At 41.8% G+C, this 22,946-nt stretch overlaps 1 protein-coding gene across 3 annotated transcripts in view; it reads right to left on the minus strand.

Annotated features, from left to right (window-relative positions):
• Positions 1 to 7,245: 7,245 nt before the first annotated feature.
• LOC109872340 (la-related protein 4B) overlaps positions 7,246 to 22,946 on the minus strand; it is a 35,916-nt gene continuing 20,215 nt past the window's right edge. For 2 of the 3 annotated variants that reach the window (XM_031806576.1, XM_020463540.2), the window contains exons 4-17: positions 22,358 to 22,531; positions 21,110 to 21,188; positions 19,671 to 19,807; positions 19,427 to 19,530; positions 17,909 to 18,019; positions 17,583 to 17,636; positions 17,020 to 17,235; positions 16,638 to 16,747; positions 16,131 to 16,403; positions 15,797 to 15,845; positions 15,313 to 15,483; positions 14,908 to 15,071; positions 14,488 to 14,596; positions 7,246 to 13,545 (exon numbers count right to left, since the gene is read on the minus strand). In XM_031806576.1, the coding sequence (XP_031662436.1) occupies positions 13,222 to 13,545; positions 14,488 to 14,596; positions 14,908 to 15,071; positions 15,313 to 15,483; positions 15,797 to 15,845; positions 16,131 to 16,403; positions 16,638 to 16,747; positions 17,020 to 17,235; positions 17,583 to 17,636; positions 17,909 to 18,019; positions 19,427 to 19,530; positions 19,671 to 19,807; positions 21,110 to 21,188; positions 22,358 to 22,531 (2,075 nt within the window). In that variant the 3' untranslated portion in view covers positions 7,246 to 13,221. The remainder of the gene's footprint in view (positions 13,546 to 14,487; positions 14,597 to 14,907; positions 15,072 to 15,312; positions 15,484 to 15,796; positions 15,846 to 16,130; positions 16,404 to 16,637; positions 16,748 to 17,019; positions 17,236 to 17,582; positions 17,637 to 17,908; positions 18,020 to 19,426; positions 19,531 to 19,670; positions 19,808 to 21,109; positions 21,189 to 22,357; positions 22,532 to 22,946) is intronic. The other variant, XM_020463541.2, reaches the window with a different exon arrangement.

The following is a 22,946-nucleotide window of genomic DNA, read 5'->3' on the forward strand; positions in this document are numbered from 1 at the left end:
TTAGTATTTGGTAGCATTGCCTTTAAAATTGCTCAATTTTGGTCAAACGTTTTGGGTAGCCTTCCACAAGCTTCCACAATAAGTTGGGTGAATTTTGGCCCATTCCTCCTGACAGAGCTGGTGTAACCGAGTCAGGTTTGTAGGCCTCCTTGCTCGCACATGATTTTTCAGTTCTGCCCACAAATGTTCTATAGGATTGAGGTCAGGGCTTTGTGATGTCCACTCCAATATCTTGACTTAGTTGTCCTTAAGCCATTTTGCCACAACTTTGGAAGTATGCTTGGGGTCATTGTCCATTTGAAAGACCCATTTGCAACCAAGCTTTAACTTCCTGACTGATGTCTTAAGATGTTAATTCAATATATCCACATAATTTTGCTCACTCATGATGCCATCTATTTTGTGAAGTGCACCAGTCCATCCTGCAGCAAAACACCTCCACAACATGATGCTGCCACCCACGTGCTTCACGGTTGGGATGGTGTTCTTCGGCTTACAAGCCTCCCCCTTTTTCCTCCAAACATAAGGATGGTCATTATGGCCAAACAGTTCTATTTTTGTTTCATCTGACAAGAGGACATTTCTCCAAAAAATACAATCTTTGTCCCCATGTGCAGTTGCAAACCGCAGTCTGGCTTTTTTTATGGCGGTTTTGGAGCAGTGGCTTCTTCCTTGCTGAGTGGCCTTTCAGGTTGTGTCGACCTGTTTTACTGTGGATCTAGATATTTAGTACCCATTTCCTCCAGCATCTTCACAAGGTCCTTTGCTGCTGTTCTGGGATTGATTTGCATTTTTCGCACCAAAGTATGTTTATCTCTAGGAGACAGAACGCGTATCCTTCCTGAGCGGTATGACGGATGCGTGGTCCCATGGTGTTAATACTTGCGTACTATTGTTTGTACAGATGAACGTGGTACTTTCAGGCGTTTGGAAATTGCTCCCAAGGATGAACCAGACTTGTGGAGGTCTAATTTGTTTTCTGAGGTCTTGGCTGATTTTCCCATGATGTCAAGCAAAGAGGCACTGAGTTTGAAGGTAGGCCTTGAAATACATCCACAGGTACACCTCCAATTGACTCAAATTACGTCAATTAGCTTATCAGAAGCTTCTAAAGCCATGACATCATTTTCTGGAATTTTCCAAGCTGTTTAAAAGGTACAGTCAACTTAGTGTATGTATACTTCTGACCCACTGGAATTGTGATACAGTGAATTATAAGTGAAATAATCTGTCTGTAAAAAATTGTTGGAAAAATTACTTGCGTCATGCACAAAGTAGATGTCCTGACCGACTTGCCAAAACTATAGTTTGTTAACAAATTTGTGGAGTGGTTGAAAAATGAGTTAATACCTCCAACCTAAGTGTATGTAAACTTCTGACTTCAACTGTATATATCTCAATATAGAAAATGTTTGCAATATAACTGTCTTTTATATGTTTTAGTACTAAGCTAACATATGAAATTGTTTTCCGTGCTTCTACACCTGCATTGCTTGCTGTTTGGGGTTTTAGGCTGGGTTTCTGTACAGCACTTTGAGATATCAGCTGATGTACGAAGGGCTATATAAATAAATTTGATTTGATTTTAAGATGGTCATATCATTTCGCTATTGGATTTAGAATTTTTGGACCCCTTTAGGTATCCCCCAAAAAAGATGACAATATTGAATTTGACTCTTACTACTATAGCCTATAGTGTCTGTCCTAAAGTTCTTTGTTTCTGGCCATTTTAAGCCTGTAATCGAACCCACAAATGCTGATGCTCCAACTAGTCTAAAGGCGGCCAGTTTTATTGCTTCTTTAATCAGAACAGTTCAGTTGTGCTAACAATTGCAAAAGGGTTTTCTAATGATTAATTAGTCTTTAAAAAATGATACACTTTGATTAGCAAACACAACGTGCCATTGGAACACAGGAGTGATGTTTGCTGATAATGGGCCTCTGTATGCCTACGTAGATATTCCATTAAAAAAAAATCTGCTCTTTCCAGCTACAATAGTCATTTACAACATTAGCAACGTCTAAACTGCATTTCTGATCAATTTGATGCAAAAAGTGGTTTTCTTTTAAAAACAAGGACATTTCTAAGAGACCCCAAACTTTTGAACGGTAGTGTAAATATTTTGTTTACACACACATTTAACCCCATGTTTTTTGGGCCACAAAACTACCTCCATTTGTTTGTATGGGTTACCTTCAGACCGTTCGGACGGTACAGACGTTTTTGTGAAAATATGTCTCATGGTCTGACAAACACCGCTGTAGCTCAACCACCTTCCACCGCTGACGCGGAAGGCCGAAATAGGCGGGTGCAGTGGATTGAGATGCAGGCCCCCACACAAAAAACTCACTTGCTTAAACTAATGGATTTTGATGGGGATTATTTTCTTATGTTACTTAGATTGACGATTGGGTGCACCAACAGATTTAAGGATTACAACAGAAACATAGTGTCATTATCTGACATTTTTCCTGGTGGTTAAGGCGGGGGACAGGAAAGCCACCGTTTTCGTAGAATGACCCTATTCATGCATTTATAAATACCATACATGCAAATAGTCGAGTCACACGATAGCATTGCAGTTAGTTAAGCCTACATGTAATGTACACTGGCAATTTCTTTTAGGCAATATTGCTAAGTAATGTTGCGGGAAACGGGGTGGGGTATGACTGTCACGGTCCCCGTCTTCTCACTGCCTTCTTACATTCTCTGGTGCACAATGTCTGCTTCAGAGATGTACAATATTTCACCTCCCTGACGAAGGCCATGCAGCCGAAACGCATCGGTTTTTAAAAACTTTGTTTCTATTGAACATGCCATACTAATAAAGGCATTTTAATCAATTATATGAAGAGTGCCTTGTGCCTCCTTTTTGATGTACAATATTTCACCTCCAGCTCAAAGTGTAACCTGAGGAGCATTACATCAGGGGTGTGTGCTTAGTCCCCTCCTGTACTCCCTGTTCACCCACAACTGCGTGCGCACGACTCCAACACCATCATTTAAGTTTGCAGTTGACAAGTGGTAGGCCTGATCACCAATAATGAGACAGCCTACAGGGAGGAGGTCAGAGACCTGGCAGTGTGGTGCCAGAACAACTTCTCCTTCAACGTCATAAAGACAAAAGGAGCTGATCGTGGACGACAAGAAACGGAGGACCTAGCATGCCCACATCAACAAAGCTGTTGTGGACCCGGTCGAGAGCTTTAAGTTCCTCAGTGTCCACACCACAGGTCCACACACATCAACACAGCCGTGAAGAGGTCATGACAACGCCTTTTCCCCCTCGAGGCTGAAAAGATTTTGCATGGGCCCTCAGATCCTAAAAAATGTTCTACAGCATTAACAGCATCTTGGTTGCATCACTGCTTGGTATGGCAACTGCTTGGCATCCGACCGCAAGACGCTACAGAGGGTAGTTTGTACGGCCCAGTACATCACTGGACCAAGCTCCCTGCGATCCAGGACCTCCATACCAGGTTTTGTCAGAGGAAGGCACTAAAAATTGTCAAAGACTCCAACCACCCAAATCAGTCTGTTCTCTCTGCTACCGCCCGCCAAGCGGTACAGATGCACCAAGTCTGGAATCGTCAGGACCCTGAACAGCTTCTACCCCCAAGCTAAATAGTTAAATAATTAACCAATACCGACCCTGAATATCTGTATTGACCCTTTTTTCACAAACTCTGACACTGCTGTTTACTATCGATTCTGTTGCCTAGTCACTTCATCCCTACCTATATGTACATGTCTACATCAATTACCTCGTACCACTGCACTGAATCGGTACTGGTACCCTGTGTATTTAGCCAAGTTATTGTTACTTGTGTATTTATTCCTTGTTATTTTTTCCCTATTATTTCTCTGTATTGTTTAACGGCTTGTAATTAAGCATTTCACTGTTAGTCAACACCTATTGTTGGCGAAGCATGTGACAAATACAATTTGATTATTATAATTCTCCAGAGGTGAGCTATCAAACCTGACACATATAGAGCATTGCATTGACAGTGTCCCTCATCATTAGAGCCAACAATAACAATAAGCCTCTGGGCCTTTCAATGCATAAATTCAGATTCCAGACTTTTTGTCTCATGGCTGAACACTGCCACACCCAGGGCTTGCAAAGTGGTAGAATCCACCATATTACATTAGGCCTACATTACCACACTGGCTCTTGTGAATGCTACCATCTTAAAAACGCCACCCCCCGATCCTGTTTATTTGCCACACACGCACACTTCTTCTGATGAATAGGCTTCCCAGTCCAAGTCCCATGCTCTCCAGCCTCCTCTGAAGGAGGCAGGGAAGGTATGCATGTCACAGTATGCCTGTACACATTAAGACAGATGGCCAGGATTGAGCCTGTCTGAGCCAGCTGACCAATGACGATGGTGCTAAAATGGCCATACACAAACTGTCAACATGAAAAGTGCATGTGCAGTAAAATAAGCTTACCTACCCACACAGCAAGAATACTCTAAGGGGGAAAGGAGTGGAATGGACAATGGACTGTTTTTGAGTGGGTGGGTCGGTGCATGTATGGGGCAGGTCAGGGGGGGTCATTTCTAAACCTGACTTATTATCATGTTCCATATACATTTATGTAAAGAAAGCTGTAATGCAAACATTGTGTAAAGAAAACAAACTGTAAGCCCATATCTTTATGCTGATCTCTCAGCAGCTGTACTTTAATAGGAAACAGACCAAGGCCCATCCCAAAATGGTACACTATTCCCTATATACAGTGCATTTGGAAAGTATTCAGACCCATTGACTTTTTCTACATTGTTACATTACAGCCTTGTTGTAAAATGTATTACATTTAAAAAGTCCTCAGCAATCTACACACAATACCCCATAATGACAAAGCAAAAACAGGTATCCAGAAAAAAACATACCTCATTTACATAAGTATTCAGATTATTTTCTATGAGACTCAAAATTGAGCTCAGGTGCATCCTGTTTTCATTGCTCATCAAAATGTTTCTGCAACTTGATTGGCGTTAATTTGTGTTAAATTCAATTAATTAGACATGATTTGGAAAGGCACACACATCTAAATAAAAAGGTCCCACAGTTGACAGTGCATGTCACAGCAAAAACCAGGCCAAACTGAGCAATCAGGGAAGATGGTCACCGACAAAGCTTCAGAGTTCCTCTGTGGAGATGGGAGAACCTTCCAGAAGGAGAACCAGCTCTGAAGCACTCCACCAATCAGGCCTTTATGGTAGAGTGGCCAGATGGAAGCCACTCCTCAGTAAAAAGGCACATGACAGCCCGCTTGGAGTTGACACCTCAAGTCTCTCTCCTGAGAAACAAGATTCTCTGGTCTGATGAAACCAAAATTGAACTCTTTCGCCTGAATGCCAAGCGTCACATCTGGAGGAAACCTAGCACCATCTCTACAGTGAAGCATGGTGGCAGCATCATGCTATAGGAATGTTTTTCAGTGGCAGGGACTGGGAGACTAGTCAGGATCGAGGGAAAGATGAACGGAGAAAAGTACAAAGAGATCCTTGATGAAAACCTGCTCCAGAGCACTCAGGACCTCGGCGAAGGTTCACCTTCCAACAGGACAACAACCCTAAGCACACAGCCAAGACAACGCAGGAGTGACTTCGGGACAAGTCTCTGCAAGTACTTGATGCCCTGCCAGAGCCCAGACTTGAACCCAATCGAATATCTCTGGAGAGACCTGAAAAGCGACGATCCCTGTCCAACCTGACAGAGCTTGAGAGGATCTGCAGAGAAGAACGCAAGAAACTCCCCAAATACAGATGTGCCAAGCTTGTAACATCATACCCAAGAAGACTCAAGGCTGTAATAGCTGCCGAAAGGTGCTTCAACAAAGTACAGATTGTAAAAAGGTCTGAATACTTAAATGCGATACTTCATTTTTTCAAAAAACCTGTTATTACTTTGTCATTATGGGTTAGTGTGTGTAGATTGGGGGGGGAGTGACATTTAATAAAATTTTAGAATAAGGCTGTAACCTAACAAAATGTGGGTCTGAATACTTTCCAAAAGCACTATAGTCCACTACTTTTGGCCAGAGACCTATGGTGGGGGCTCAAAAATAGTATACTATATAGGTAATTGGGTGCCATTCGGGACTTACCCTTAAAATGCTAAAACAGCCATGACATGGGAAACGGAGTGGGAGGAACATGTGCTTGAATAGAAGGCCTACCACTGGAGAATACTTTTTATAGAGGGGTTACAAGTTGCTTATAAATAGGTCTACTTGTTACAAAATGGCTGCAGCTGCAAGACAATCGGATCAAATAAAACTGTGGACCCATGAGATGTTTGAAGAAGCCTATGGTTTTGTGTGGGGAGTGATACTCTGGCTTACTCTAATAGGATTGTAGTGTGCTGTGGAACAAATCCTCCAAGATGTCCTTGTGTGAATATGTTGCCACCTTGTGGCTAGTATTTTGCATGAAAATACAGAACAGCATTCCCGTAGACTTCGATATGATGTGGTGGATGGACAATGGCTTTGTGTGTGTTAACTTGCCTGCTGAAAAAAACAGACAAAAAAGGAATATCTGAAAAACCTTTCTATTTTTGGACAATGGCTCATGGCATAACATGTGCAGTTTGAATAGGATGGCCAAAAACAACCAACCCTGGTAGAACACAGGATTCCAGGCAATTTCTGCGAGAAAGCAAATCTAGCATTAGAAAATAAATATGAGAAGCTGTGGGGTGTCCCAGAAAGCAGGATTCATTTAGCCAGCTAAGAAGCTGACAGTCATATGCCTTTATTTTCTGGTTCATTTAGAAATATTAAACTTTGATATGGGTTGTTGAGTCAATTATACCATTTCAAGTCTACACAGTACACTAAATATTAGAAACACTTCCAAATATTGAGTTGCACCCCCTTTAGCACTCAGAACAGCCTCAATTCGTCAGGGTATGGACTCTACAAGGTGTCGAAAGTGTTCCATGTGGACGCCAATGCTTCCCACAGTTGTGTCAAGTTGGATTGTGCACCATGTCAAGACTTAAATCCATCAACTCATCCACTCCCCTTCATACAGTGATTTAAGTGACATCAAGCGATCATAGCCATCACCTAGATTCACCTCGTCAGCCTATGGAAAGACACCTGGTGTCGATGCCCTAATGTTTTGTACACAATATTTAGGACGGTTAGCTGGCTAACTCATTCATTCATCCTGCTTTCTGGACCAACCCCCAGATTGTGTGTACCACAATCACGAGACAACTCATTAACAGTGCCTAAATCTTTATTTTTCAATAAGCTACATTTTTTTCTCTCCAAATTAGACAGTTTTACATCATGACACAAGAGTAACTTAAATTATCAATAGTTGACATGTACGCTTGATTCCAGTCTTAAATGGAAGAAAAGTTAAGACAAATCAAAAGCCCTCTCAAAGAAACCTCGATGAACAACTGTTACCGTTAGGTTATTCTCCCCATCAAGTCATCGATTGTCCACTGCTGTTAGCGTAAAAATGACTTAATTTAACACAGTGATTTGATAGTGAGACAATTGGTTCATCTCATTCCAGTCAGTTGGTGCATTGTAACATCACTTTAGTCAATTTACAACAAGCTGCAACCTTTGCAAAAAAATACATGGCACTATCAAACTGGTGAGACGTAACAGAAAGAAGCGAACTGGGCAGGGAGAACGAGACCGCTTGATATGAGACTGTCTGTGCACAGTAACACAAGAACAGCCGAACATTACAACAGGGCTTTAGTAGTGCGCGCAAAATTAGAAAAAGTTAAACACTTTCGTACTGTAAGCAGTGCAATCATCTTAAGGAGAGAGAAACCAATAACAGAATCATTTTCAGATCATGCTGCACAAACCTGGCTGGCTAAATCCCCCTTTGGTTTACTTTACTTCAACCGTCAGTCAATTTTGCAGTTGTGTTTGGTTAACTTCTCACAAACACTTTCTCATACAAACTCAGTGCCCAGCCAGATAATATATCAATACCCAATCTGCAAAGACAACAGTATTAGCATTTTGCATTAGAAAGGCCTACTAGCATAGACTAGCTTAAAATGTACATACCTAGACTTCATTAGCCAGATCAGATGCGGGTTGCTATGAGTACTTTGTCTAATGTCAGTGGTATCAGATTATTATTCCCAGTTATATAGTTTCAAGACCAGCTACACTTCCTCAGTAACAATTATAATGTCAAGTGTTTAATTAAAGTACAAGTCAAACAAACTGCCAGGTTGAAACAAATTAATGGCACAGATAAATGCAGCCCACATGTGCGATCAACTGATAAAAAGACAATGCACAGTATGTTATACAGTATGTGCCAGAAAACTAATTTTCTTGCTGATATGTGTACAAATATATACACTATTATACTCGAGTCTAAACACTGGTAAAGCCTACCAAAGGAATTTTTATTTGTCAAGTTTAGTGCTGGGGGCTACGAAAGTTCAGTTGACGGTACAACTTCATGAAAAACAAACCTTCAAAAAGAAAAACTAAACAGAATATCAACAATGCTTAAATCACCTTCACTCCAAACATGAAAGGTTTATGTCTGGTACAATTATACAGTATGCTGCTATGGACTTGAAATTGGTTGTGTGAGAAAGATTTGATGTTCCTGTGCTTAAAAATGTGCTTTACTGTGAAATAATTCTTGTATGGGCTAAATCACACAGACTGCTATAAGCACAGTCTGTCAGATAATAGTACCGACTGTGCTTTCATTTAAGGATGTGTGTTTGTACGACAGGTAGGTTCTTCCCTTTTCCTCACTGTGCACAGTGAAGAGGTTGGCCAACAGAAAACATTGTCTACCAGGGGTTGAAAAACACAAGGACATGGAATGAAAATGACTTTTAAAAAGTTACAATCAGACAACCTTCCCTGTCGCAAAGTGAGGAATTCTGCACACCAGAACAATAGAAAAAAATATAGAAAAAAAAAAATTCTAAATCACAACATTTAGTTATCCTACATCCAGCTCAAAAAGCGACATTAATATTTCAACAAGGTCAATATATATTTTTTAAATCATTTTAAGGTACCTCTATTTCAGATTATTTACAATTGTACAAGCAAAGCACACACTTCAAAGTGCACATATTTGATACAGTATTTACTATTTTGCATTTACAGGATTTATATTTCCCTAAAACAACTGAAAATAGGAAGTAGAAACAAAGTTAATCAAATTAGACAATTTTCTTACAATTTTACACCCCCCCCCCCAAAAAAAAATGCTGACAGATTTGTACTTTAAGACCTAGTAAGACTTGTGATGTTTGGTATGAATAAACATTTAGATGTGTTACCCTTAGTAACATTTTGGGGTTTGAAAAGAAATAAACTCTACATTGTCTCATATAAAAGTTAAGGCAAAGTCATTTTCAAGTTTAAATAAAATTCAAGTTTTTCAAACACTGGATGGAAAATATACAGTTGTATATTTCTTCTTAAAAATAAACATTTTTATGATCTCTCATGGAATAAACAGCATTGGTTTATAAATAAGCAGATATGGTGAATCATGTCTTTTATACCATCTCAGAAAAAAAATTAAAATCAAATTTAAAAAAAAAACTGCAATTTAAAGACTGTCCACCCAAGTGCATCCCAGTCTTTCAAAATCAAACTAAATTATGTTTTTGCAAACCAAAATCAAAAGCATCAAAATCAAAAGCAGCAATGACTATCAGTACAGGCCATTCTGTGACTTAGGCAATGTCTCCTCTCCAAAATGAGTCCTTATCTAAGCAGAGTATTCAACTCCTTGTTGCAGGAAGACGTCAATGAGACACTAAAGAAGTGCACAAGTTCCACTTATGAGTTATTTTTTTCTACTTATACATGTATGCAGAGTACAGAGGGAATTTGGAAGCTATATGGTTTTTGTATGGAGAGCCAGGAGAAATCTATAGAAGGCATTCTAAAAAGAGAAAAAGCATGCCAAAAATAAATATTGAGTCCTGCAGTGAACAGGGGCACTTCTACTGTATGTGAGGGGGGAAGGATTTGGAATGACCCAAGAGTGCTGCCCCCTCTGCACAACGTTTTCTTGCCCAAACTGAAAGGACTCATCGATAAGCTGCTCAGGTTCACAGTATGCAAACAGGTCAAAGGTCATTTCATTCACTCACTGGATTCTCACAGGGTCCAGTTCACTACTCGTTTGTTTGACTGTAACCCAATGAATAAAGCAATACCTTATTTCTAAAATGGCTGCATCATGGTTTACCTTCAAATATAACATTTGCAGTGGAAAGAATATCGTACTTCTTCCTTTTAACCAATTCCACTTATTTTTCCCATTTGAGCCACAAGGTGTACACATTCTCTAAGGTGTACACCCACATTATAATTAACTACTGTAATACTGAATAAGCTAGAACAGCTTCAAAAAACACCACGCACCAGTGGTTTCACAAATGACTAGCTCAAAAGCAAAACAAAATATAAATGAGTGAGACTCCATAGGGTGTGCACAAAATAAAATGACTATCTACACCAAGACTAAAGTTGTTATTCTCAGCATGCATGGAAGTATGTCTTGTAGGCATTTACATGGGAGTAAACAAAAAAGTTTAACTCGTGTGTGAATTTATCCGCATAGAGGTTAATACAATTAGTCAACATTTGAGAGATTCTGAAAGCTGATCATCCTGTCACAACATAATGCACAAGTCAAATGGCAAGAAGAAATGTCATTCTTTAGGGGGAAAATCTATTGGTTGTATAGCTGAAATTGTAAAGGGATTACTTATGTGACCATCAGACCTTTCCATATTTGTCTTTACATGTTAGGTTCCCCTTTGCTTCTGTATGTAGGTCAAATATGGATTTCTTAATTAATCCAGAAACAAAACAAAGTGCAAAGTTTAGTTGACAACATGTATCAAGTATTATTATCTAAGTACAGTACCAGGTTATTTGAAGTAGCAAGTTCCAGGTTCATCCTCTAGCTAGCACCATAGCTATCTAAAATAAAACATCCCACTGTTTGAATGAAGTCACTACACCCTGCCAAAACCCTACTGCCGACTCCTAATCGCTGAGCACAGGAGGTTGGTGGAACCTTAATTGGGGAGAACGGGCTTGTGTTAATGGCTGGAGTGGAACGGTGTCAAATACATCAACACACTAGTTTTCTAAGTGTTTGATTCCATTCGCACCGTTCCAGACATTATTATGAGTCATCCTCCACGCAGCAGCCTCCACTATAGCCTATCCATTGCCAACGTATGTGCCCGATGAACTAGTCTGACATGCTTGTTTCACAGCAAAATTGTAAAGAAAGAAAATAGTCTACAAGAGGCACCAATCGACACCATGTGATGAATTTATGGGTCGTTCCAAGAAATGATAAACTTTTGGACACCTTTGATATTTAAAGTATAAATGGTGCACAAATATTGAATTTTAAAAGTGTGTTATATTAAATGAAGTGCCCTTTAATATAGACCACATGGGAATTCAATAAATCTAATTCTTTATATGAATGAAGACTTGTTAGTGCCTAAATTCAAAATCCCTCCGTGACTTCTAGGAATATTTTAACCTATCATTGTAAAGCCCTAGTTAATTTGTTGCTTTGACAGTCATATCTGAAGATAATTTTTTATTTGTGATTTTCTGTGTCCCTCAATTTAAAGGTCAACCCTGTTACACGAACTGAACTATCATTTTAATATAGTAAAACTATTCCTTTTTTTAAATGTTTTTTTTTTCAAAAGAAACATGAACATCTAGTCAAATCACAGTGTAAAAGCAGGTGAGCCGGTTCTACTCTTTTGCCATTTTCTGATGTTTTGTGGTAGAAAACTGAGCGAGTCAAGCATACCATGTCAACCATGTTACCCATAGATAGACAGGCTAGAAATGTTACGTTAAAAATGTTTGAAGATGGCAATCAATTGCCACTCCCTGTTACACAACAAACTTCCATTCCACCTTTCAATATGGGATTCACAGCTGATCTAAGATGAAATTGTCAACCCTGCGACAGTCAACCCTGTTACTTATTTTGTCACTTACTATAGTAATTTTGTATTTAACGTTGAGATGGGAAAATGTGTTAAGTTTTACGTGTTCTTTATGACAGAAAGTAAAAAATAAAGTGAAGAAATTAAATTGGACCAAGTTACACATCTCAAAAGGCACCGAATTGCTGGAACGACCCTCATCTGCCTTTTCCAAGATCAAAATGCATGTAGATTTCTACTGACCCCGATAGTGGCTCTCTACGAGGACTAACTAGCTATGTGCTTTACGCGGCTAGGAAACAGATTCCTGCATTGGACAACAGAAAACGACTAAATGTAATTCTTTACAAGAAACACCAGATAAAGAAAGTCTAAGGCGCTCTCAAAACCACCAGCACGCAACAAGTAGTACTTGTACCAACGATCAAAACCAGTATGCAAATAAACGTATTCTCCTCAAATGCTTGTATTCTAACGAGATAAAGTGTTCCATGTTGGCAAAAAGGTAATCTAGTTTTGATAAATGACACCGGTGGTGAAGTCCCTCAGAAATGAAGTCTTCTGAGGATTTCAGTTAAGTCCGTAAAATGAGCCTGGACTAGTTGACCTTGAATATGAACCCAAATATGTAAAACACATCATAGATGCGTCCCTAATGGTACCTTATTCCATATGTAGTGCATTACTTTTGATCGAAAGTAGTGCACTATATAGGGATGAGGTTGCCATTTGGGACATAGCCATCTTGTCTGACTGATATGGTGATCATCACACCCGGCAATGGAATCACATCACCACTTAACAGGACTGCATACAAGACATACAGACACCCCCTCACAGTCACAACGAATGACATGGCAACAGCTACTCTGTTCCGCATCTGCTTCCTTTCATTCACCCGTTGTTGGCTTCCACTGATGACCTCACAATACTTTGGACATATGAATTTATCCCACTAATCTGAACAGGAGTAAGTTTTCAGATTGACACTAAATAACAAAAGCGATGAAAAAAAATAAACCCTCCAAAAATAAATAAGTAAAAATGATTAACGGTGCTCTATATGCACACTAAAGTGCTATTGTCTGAAAGCCCTGATCCAGAAAGGCATCATCTCTATGCTATGAATGACTGGTGATTTTGGAATAGGTTGTATTTGAATAGCCCTGACTTTTTCAGATTTCTTTCACTCTCACATTTTTGTTTTGAAATTGACTTGATTGCAGTGGGGGGGGTTACTGCGGGGACTTTGGGGGAGTGTTGAGATCTTTGCTGCTGGCACCCTTCCCTGGGTGGTTGGGGGGTGGTGAAGGCCACCGGCCGGTCGGTCTCCGGACCTCTCGGGGTCTGCCGAGGGTGGCAGACTTGGAGGAGCATGGGTATGTCTCTCGGGGGACCTTTGGCTCACCCCTGTCCCCTGGGGCTGCGTCAGTGCACTTCTTCTCCTCTCCTGCGGAGGCAGCGCTGCTGGCTGGTTTGGCCTCTTTAGGGGCCTGTAGTGTCGGAGCGTGGTCTTTAATCCTCTGGCAGATCTCAGCGTAAGAGGGCTTTCGCAGTTCCTAACCACAAAACAAAATCCATACTTGTAGGTGATTCATTTCATAGGACATTGACTATGCCCACTGGTTTGACACACATTAATGTCCAGAAAACATTATTATTACTGGCCACAAATCAACATTTACAGGAAACTGCCAAAATAATGTAAACACTTCAGCAACAACAAAAAAAATTTAACCTTTATTTAACTAGGCAAGCCAGTTAAGAACAAATTCTCATTTTCAATGACGGCCTAGGAACAGTGGGTTAACTGCCTGTTCAGGGGCAGAACAACAGATTTGTACCTTGTCAGCTCGGGGATTTGAACTTGCAACCTTCCGGTTACTAGTCCAACGCTCTAACCACTAGGCTACACTGCCGCCCCATGCGGGATAAAAATAATTTTAAAAGCAGGTGCTTCCACACAACTGTGGTTCCTGAGTTAATTAAGTAATTAACATCCCATCATGCTTAGGGTCATGTATAAAAATACTGGGCAGATCAATATTTTGGCTACCATGGCTTTTCCCCCTAGGATGACAGTGCCCCCATCCACAGGGCACGGATTGTCACAATGGTCAGACGAGCATGAAAACGATGTAAACTATGTGCCATCTCAGTCACCAGATCTCAACCCAATTAAACACTTACGGGAGATTCTGGACCGGTGCCTAAGACCGATTTTTCCACCATCAACAAAACACCAAATTAAGGAATTTATTGTGGAAGAATGGTGTCATATCCCTCCAATAGAGTTCCAGATGCTTGAAGAATCTATGCCAAGGTGTATTGAAGCGGTTTTGGCTCGTGGTAACCCGCCTCTCTATTAAGACACTTTATGTTGGAGTTTCCTGTATTTGGGCAGTTACCTGTATCTATGACTATCAAAAAATCTTTCAGCTAATAATATGGAAAATGGACCTGATTGATTATTTTTAAAATGCTTTAGACAGCTTACTTACTGTAGCAGTACCATTGACTTGAACAGATTTGCTAGCAGTGTACAGAGCGGTAGTGACGCGCTCCATAGAGACCTGAGTCTCCTGATTCACCTCCAGAACCTTCACTTCCCTGAAAAACAAACATTCATTTCACACAATGATGTGAATGACATGAAATGCTTCCAAGTCAGTTATGTTCTCGTTCTACACAAATTCAGTTGACATCAACAATGGTGTTCCACGTTATCAAATGGGACACACTGACAAGTAAATGGTGAGACAAGAGTGAGACAAAAGATGTGAGATGTAAAGCACACTGTTCTGTTTTTCTATACAAATCATGTTAGTGGGGGCATGCTTACACATTTTGATGGAAATAGTGTGTACGGGGGCGGTTGGATCCAAAGTGTTACATGAAGGGAAAACATGTCCTACACTCACTCTGCAGGTTGGGAGGAAACATGGACAGGGCCAGAGGCTGGTCCTGGGTTCGGGGGGGCAGTGGGCTGGAGGTTCGGGGGCTGTGGAGAAGTGACTGTCCTTAGTGGCTCCTTGGGTCCTCCTGAGGGGAGGGCACCTGCAGAGCTGGCATCAACGCTTACATTCTGGAACGATACAAAAAGACATGAACAACAATACTACTAACGGCAAAGCTGAAATGTTGAGTTGAGTGATTGAGTATGGTGGCTTGGAGATAAGACCTTGTCTGAGTCCCAATTGGCACCATATTCACTGGTCAAAAGTAGTGCACTATATATGGACACACAGAGTATGGTGGCCTAGTATATTTGGGACACACAGAGTATGGTGGCCTAGAGATGAGAGCTTGTGTTGGTAGATACTGACCCTGTCCTTTGTGGCTCCTAATACCATGCTGGCCAGTTTGTTCTCAAACATGTCGTCAGGGGTTTTGAGGTGGCCTGCGGCCCCAGGCAGAGGGGGGAAGCTGGAGAGCCCCAGCTCAAAGCTGGGGGACGGGGGCTTCTGAGGAGGGGGTGGCGACTGGGTAGCCATTCTCTATACAATAGAACAGCATCAAACACCGTCAGAGTGGGTAGCCACTCTCTACACAACAGAACAGCATCAGTCACAGAGTAAAGACTGCATCCCAAATGGCACCCTATTTATTGCCTATATAGTGCACCATATAGGGAATAGGGTACAATTTGGGACACCCACAAAGCCAGCCAACTGTACAAAAGACCTGCAATATTGAAATTCAGTCAGAAGATGTCACTGCCTGAAAAGCTTGCAGCAGCACCACTGATGGCTCTTTCTCCAAGTCAAAGACTAGTCTAAGAGGAGATCAATTAAAAAAACTTGTACTTACTGTAAACTTGTTGTCGTCCCTCTTTTTCCTAGAACCATAAATATTTGTCCTTTAAGAGAATATTTGAAAAATTCACAGACAATTGTATACTATTTGAAGCCTAACTTAGCATAAGAGAAATTTTAACAATTCAAAACGTGAGCACCATGCGCACTTTGTTGTAATACTATAATCTGCCCCAAATAGCACCCTATCCAGTGCATTACTTTTGACCAGAGCCCTACGGGCCTGGGACTAAAGTTGTGCACTAAATAACAAATAGGGTACAATTTGGGAAACAGCCTATGGAGGTCTATGGTGGTGATGATCATGCAGATAGTGGAGGATACCTTACCTTCCCCGGCCCATGCCCAGTGAGTAGTCAGTGCTGACGGGCTCCAACCGACCTGTACTGATGTCTCTCCTGGGGTAGGTCATGGTGGAGGGGGGTAACCTGGTTCTGTTCTGGCTCGGGAGGCGCGTCATTTGGGGGGAACCCCGCGGTACCCCGTTCAGAATTCGCTCCGTGGGGAAGTTGAAGATGGTGGGGCTGTCCAGGAGCCCTGTGCCGCGCTGGTCCATGATAGGTATTGTGGGCCTCAGGTGAGGTTTACTGTGAGTGTGATTCCTGAAAAGAAACAATATCATATTTGAAGATCCTAAGCACAGCAATATAGAATTCTGGGCCCATATTCACAACGACTCAATAGTAAGAGTGCTGATATACTGTATATACAAATCAGATTGACCTTATATACGAGGGGGGACCTGATCCTAGATCAGCACTCCTATTGTGAGATGCTTTGTGAACACAGGCACAGGTTGGTATTGTCTACATCAGATGGTGAGTCTGTGTACCCACCTATTCCTGGGAGAGTAGTGCCTAACACCAGCAAGAGGAGACGTCGCTGGTTTAAAACTATGGGATGTTGTAAATCCATTGATAAATTGAGTGTTGTGAAATTGGGTAACCTGTTAGAAAAGGAAACACAAAATCATTGACTTTTATAAGAGTTCTAGTAGCATATTATACAGTGAAATTAAGAATGGCCTGCATTGTAGCCTTGTGGGTGGTAAGTGGCCAAAATCCCAGTAACTTTCAAAAAATGTCCAGGTTTCCCAGAAATCCCAGTTGGAAAATTCCCAGAATCAGGAGTGAAAACCAGACTTTTGGGAAAGTTACTGGAATTTTGCAACCCTAAACTAGATTTTAGGTTGTGTGTGGGCACGCCTGTTGTCCTCACCAGCGAAGGGTCTATGAAGCTGTGGGTGGCTGACCAGGCCTGTGGAGTGATGAGACTGTAGAGGGGGAACTGCTGCTGAGGGCTGTACACTGGAGGTATGTAGTAGGAGGTGTAACGTTGTTGCTGCTGCTGAGCGTAAGGGTGAACCTCCACCGGGCGGTAGCCATTCTTTGGCATAAAAGTGTTAATAGCGATTGCCTTCGCCTTTATCCGTGCCTGAAATTAGAGTTGAGAATAGAACATTTTCCTCAAACCTATCAGCAAAGTAAGCATTTCAAACCTATCAGCAAAGTAAGCATTTCAAAGCGGTGCACAAATATTTTGATAAAAAAGCTAAATTTGTCTGCGGTATTATGTCACATCAACCCTAAATGAACCCATACAACAACTGCAGATTGAATTATGTTATATACTGGAGGGGAAAGCATTCGTTTTGGTTGTTCTGCTGACGGAAAAGGTTCTGAACCACCATACTTGGAAATACTCCAGAATTTACAGTATAGTATAGTTTATGGGTCATGTTCATATTAGTTTAATTAAAGTTCAATAGTCAATTAGCTTACCTTAATAGGCTTCCCTTGGAAGGTTTTCACTTCTTCACGAAGATACTGATATGCCTGGAAAATAGGATAAATGAAAACTTCAGACAGAGCAGGAATGTTTTTAATACCCACGAATGTGAGCTTATGGCCAGTATGAAACACTATGGTAGCAACTAGCAATAGTAGACCAGACCACCAAACCCATAGCAGGGCAGTTAGTGGCAGGTAGCATGGCAGTTTCACGGATCAGACCTACAATCCTAAAACATGACGTGTTCGGGAAACAAGGTGCTTCATGCACCATTACTAAATCCTACAATAGTGCAACATTCTTGAATGTTTCTGACCTGTTGTGCATCTGCTTCCGATTCAAAGGTGATGAACCAGTTGTCGTTGTAGGCAAACTCAGAATTTATGAATTTAGGTAAGTTCTCTCCTTTAAAAAGAGCCTCGACCTCCTGCAAAACAAGAGCACATGTCAAGCTTAACGTCAAAACTCCTTGGTGTCGATTGTGGCTTCGGGTGGTTTTGCGGTCTAAGCTGCTGCCTCTGGAACACATTGCTGCAGCATTCGATCGAATCTAGCAAACTGATATTTTCAGCACTTCCCTCTTATCTATGTAATAAACAAAAAATACGAGGAGTGGGCCCTATCAACGTCAAATTTAGTCAATATTCCCCGATGGGAGTGCGGTTCAGACTGAAATAACTGACCATAACACCATTAAAATATTGCACCCTTTAATTTGTCACAGTGCACGACATGGTACTGGCTGGCACATGACACAATGAAACCTCTAAACACTACATTATCAAAACAATGTGCCATTACAATTACTTTCTCAAAGTCCAACAACAGGGAGTCTATAACATGGCTAGGAGGAAGGTGTGCAAATGAATCATGGACGCAGAGACAGGTTTTTACACCATTCCAGGAAAACAACTCTTAGCTAATATTAGGCTAGAGTAGTGTGCTGTGCACTCAAAACAGGAAATTACCTACAATGCCATGGTTAAAACACACATATAGCGTAATCACATAAGAGCTTATACTAGAATGACCTTACCTTGTTAAAAACCTGTTATTTTGTTCCACTTTCTGCCATACTGGATACAGTCTAATGTAGTAATTGGTTTCTTATGCCATAATATCAGGGGGCAGTTAGAATTGCTGGCGGATTTGAAGGATCAGTCAGTCAACAGGAAATATCATTGGGCTCTTGGGTAAAACTTTTTTTTGTGCAATTTTGGCAGAAATGTTGCAGATGGGGAGGTTCCAGTCCCTAGTGAGACACCATGGGAGAATGGTATGACAATGATTTATAGGGAAAGATTGGTTGATCTGTGGCATGTCTGAAGGGTGGAATAGATGTGTTAGAATAATTATATGCACAAATGTACAGTATAAATGTTTAAAGTCCTACAATCAGGGGTGAGGGTGGGGATGGGATTATTGTACGTTTTGGTTTCACAATTTATGCTTTGGCTTTAACGCTGTGATGCGTGTGCTGGTCCTGGACAGTTAAGAGTAGCTCAATTCTATGGCTGCCCAGGCGTCGGGTGGGACTTGGTTTTTGGGCAAGGGGTTTGCCTTGCCGGCGTCTCAGGGCGAGTGCACCCACTGACCACAACACCCACTGACCACAACACCCACTGACCACAACACCCACTGACCACAACACCCACTGACCATTTGTAGTAAGCATATTGCATTGTTTAAAATAAAATCATTCTAAATGCATTGTTTCTTTAGCAGATGGTCCAGACTGAATCTTTGTCCCAAACAACACCCTATTCCCCATTTAGCACACTACTTTTGAACAGAACCCTAAGGACCGTGGCCAGAAGCTAGCCAGTGAACGTACCTCTATGGGAGTGCTCTCAGGGACCTCTCGGAGGATGACGATGCAGCGGTTCTGGTTGGGTCTCACCTTCTCACCCTTCTCATCCACCTGTACCAACGGCAGAGCTATGGAGGCAGGGAAATATACAAGTCCAGTGAATTTAAAATCGAAACAATGTCTCTTTGGTGTCAACAAAAAAATGCTATAAGTAAACGTTAGTCTTGTTAAAAATAAAACATTTTATTTTTGTAAGAGTGTCACTTACATCGTAGGATATCGACGATCAACTCCACATCCGTGCTGAGTTTCTTGACATGGTCCAGATTAGCTACCGTCACGATTGGTACATATTGGTCACTATCCATCTGAGAGATAAGATACATGTCGCTGGACAGATTCTCTCTGAGAGAAAAGACAAAAAAGTTGAGTCCCTCCCTGTAGCCAAAGCCACTCCTCCCTACAGCAGCCACAAGTGTATTTTTGACAGCATGAAATAAAGCTTTCATTTAGAGCACGCCTTCCACAAAGGGCAGGGATAGAACTAATGAGAATGCGACCGCTGTGCATCATCATAGCAACCAATTTTACTGGCTGCATTCTAGCATGGGCAGCACTTATTCACCATCAACAAAATCTACAGTCCGGCCTCCCGAGTGTCTCAGTGGCCTAAGGCCCTGCATCACAGTGCTAGCTGTGCCACTACAGATGCTGGTCCGTGCCCAGGCTCTGTCGCAGCCGGCCACGCCTGGGAGACCCATGGAGCGGCACACAACTGGCCCAGCGTCGTCCAAGTTAGGGGAGGGTTTAGCCGGCGGGGATGTTCTTGTCCCATCGCGCTCTAGCGACTTCATGGAGCCGACCTCTCCCGAGTCCACCAGGCGCAATGCACGCTGACACGGTTGCCAGATGTACAGCTTTACCTCCTACAAATTGGTGCAGCTGGCTTCCGGGTTAAGTGGGCATTGTGTCAAGAAGCAGTGCAGCTTGGTTGGGTTTCGGGGGGGCACGGCTCTCGACCTTTGTCTCGCCAGTCCGTACGGGAGTTGCAGCGATTAGACAAGACTAATTACCAATCGGATATCATGAAATTGGTGAGGAAAAGTTTTTTTTTTTTATATAATAAAAACTACAACCTGGGATCGACAATTATGGGGAAGAGCATAACAAATGGTACAGTTGTGGTGTAAATGAATCCCAATGAATGTTCTGTCTGGCGGGTTCGGTGTTCTGTAATGGCAGAGCTGTGCATCTGTGCGGCTTGACTGTAGTTTATATGGTTGCTGCATTATTGGCTGTATTGTAGTAGACAATGCGTGTGTACCAAATGGCAACCCATTTCCTATACACAAGGGTTAAAGCAACAAGACAAAATCCATTGAATGACAGATCGATTCTCTGGGGCCAAGTTAACCTCCCCTTTCATGTAAAAAAGTAATGAACTTCATGCTTTTAGGGAAAGAGGATCATTTTGTATTCAACTGTGAGTTTGACCAATTCCAGTCCTTTTCAATATTGGAAAAAAAAATCAATTTGATGGCAATCCACTGCAGCAACAGACCTTTAACCCCCTGTATAAAGTGCACTACTTTCACCCAGGGCCCATTAACCAGAGCACTATTGGGTCTGGTCAAAAGTAGTGCACTATACAGGGAATAAGTATGTAATTTGTGACACAGCCAAGTGTGTAGTATGGCTGTTACTCACCGGGAAAGACAGAACTCCAGGGTCTTCTTCAGGTGTTCCCGGAGGTCCTCTTGAGGGATCTCCTGCTGGGTCTCACTGCCTGCTCGTCACACAGGGGGAATAGACAACCCAATACTCAGCCACTTTCATGACATGAGACTATTAATTTCATTCAACTCAATGGCCAAGTCCCAAATGGCAGCTTAATCCCTATGTATTGCACTATTGTGACATGCGACAATTCATTTCATTACATGCCGTACCGTGTAGGCTATTATTATAAAATACCTGTTCTACAGGAAACTCCACTAAGTCAAAACAAAATCATTGATGCATAACGTACATCTCTAATATTCTAAAAATAATGTTGCAGTGAATTCTGAATACCATTTGTATGAGGGGTGTGCCTAGTATTCAGACAAAAAAAACGATCATAACGGTTATAGGCAATTGTCCTGATACGATTATGATCAGAGTATTTTTTTATCCACAATCTGAAAAGGTCATTTTCAGGTGCCCGTGAGCATCTTTCAATCAAGTACGTGGTGCTACGTGGTCTAAATCAGTGTTTCCCAACCCTGGTCCACCAGTACTCCCAAAATAACACATTTCTGTTGTAGCCCTGGGCAAAGACACCTCATTCAGTTCATTGAGGGATTGATGATTAGTTGACCACTTGAATCAGGTGGCTTGTCCAGTGTTACAATACAAATGTGTATGTTTGGGGGTACTCGAGGACCAGGGTTGGGAAACACTGGTCTAAATAACTCAACTGGCTAGTTTTCATGTCTATAAAGAGAAGGGCTGTACGTTGACCCTGCTGCTCTGATTGGATAGAGCAAAGCTGTATTTCTCGTCTACTCAATTCGTTACATAATTTCATCCAATCACTTCTCCTCGCATGTTATGGTCGGATCATTTAGATTGCTGCTGCCTCTTGTTAGCCTAATACTATAATGAATCAAAGAGCAAGGATGTTTGCTAGCTAACAAGCTATCAATGTGCATAATATCTAGCAAGTATGGCGAGGGTAAGGAAAAAATATGAACTGGAGATGCACATTCTGACAGAGCGCAAACTGGTCTATCCGTCCCTCAGCTAGTTGAGGAAACAGACACTCCTACCCACGCAGCTCCTCATCTGCAGCTTGTTTTGGTCTGTAAACATGCAAGGAGATCAGTGCATCTACTTATTTCTATAATTGTGCGTCACTTTCACAGACGCTTTGCTCAACTCAAATGAATTGTCTCCAGTAGATGAAGATCCCACCTGTGTGAGTTTCCTCCTGGCCAGACTCTGGGTATGCAGCATGGTCGGAGCACTCCAGGGTGACAGTGGCAGCCATGGGAGCCGGCTCTGCCAGTATCACCGCCACCGGCGGGGGCTCATCTGGGTCAGCTAGTAGGGTCCCTTCAAACACTTCGTCTTCGCTGGCTTCACAGCCTGGAAAGAGTAACACGGAGACAACAAACCACGTGGTTAACATTAGCTAGGAGCTACTGTGATGGCTAAACTTGGAGAAACAATACACGTTATGCAGTAGTAATCAGTTGATCTAGACAAGGTCAATATTTAGATGTAAAAATGGATACCATAAAAATATGATTACTGTTAATATAAGATCTCCTAAAGTGCAATCCCTAAAAATAACTTGACATTACAAGCTGTAGGTGTCTGCACAGCGCGATATCAACCAAGAGCATATCGAACTGCTTTTTCTCTACCAAATCTCTGGATTCCTACCGGAAGCTCAACCTTTACACCGGATCATCACAGCTAGCTAGCTGCTATCCACGTGGCTACACCTGGCTAACGTCTCTGTCCCAAAGCAAGCACCAGTGTGCCTGGAACTAGCCTC

Source organism: Oncorhynchus kisutch, linkage group LG27 (assembly GCF_002021735.2).
Source record: "Oncorhynchus kisutch isolate 150728-3 linkage group LG27, Okis_V2, whole genome shotgun sequence".
NCBI lineage: Eukaryota > Metazoa > Chordata > Actinopteri > Salmoniformes > Salmonidae > Oncorhynchus > Oncorhynchus kisutch.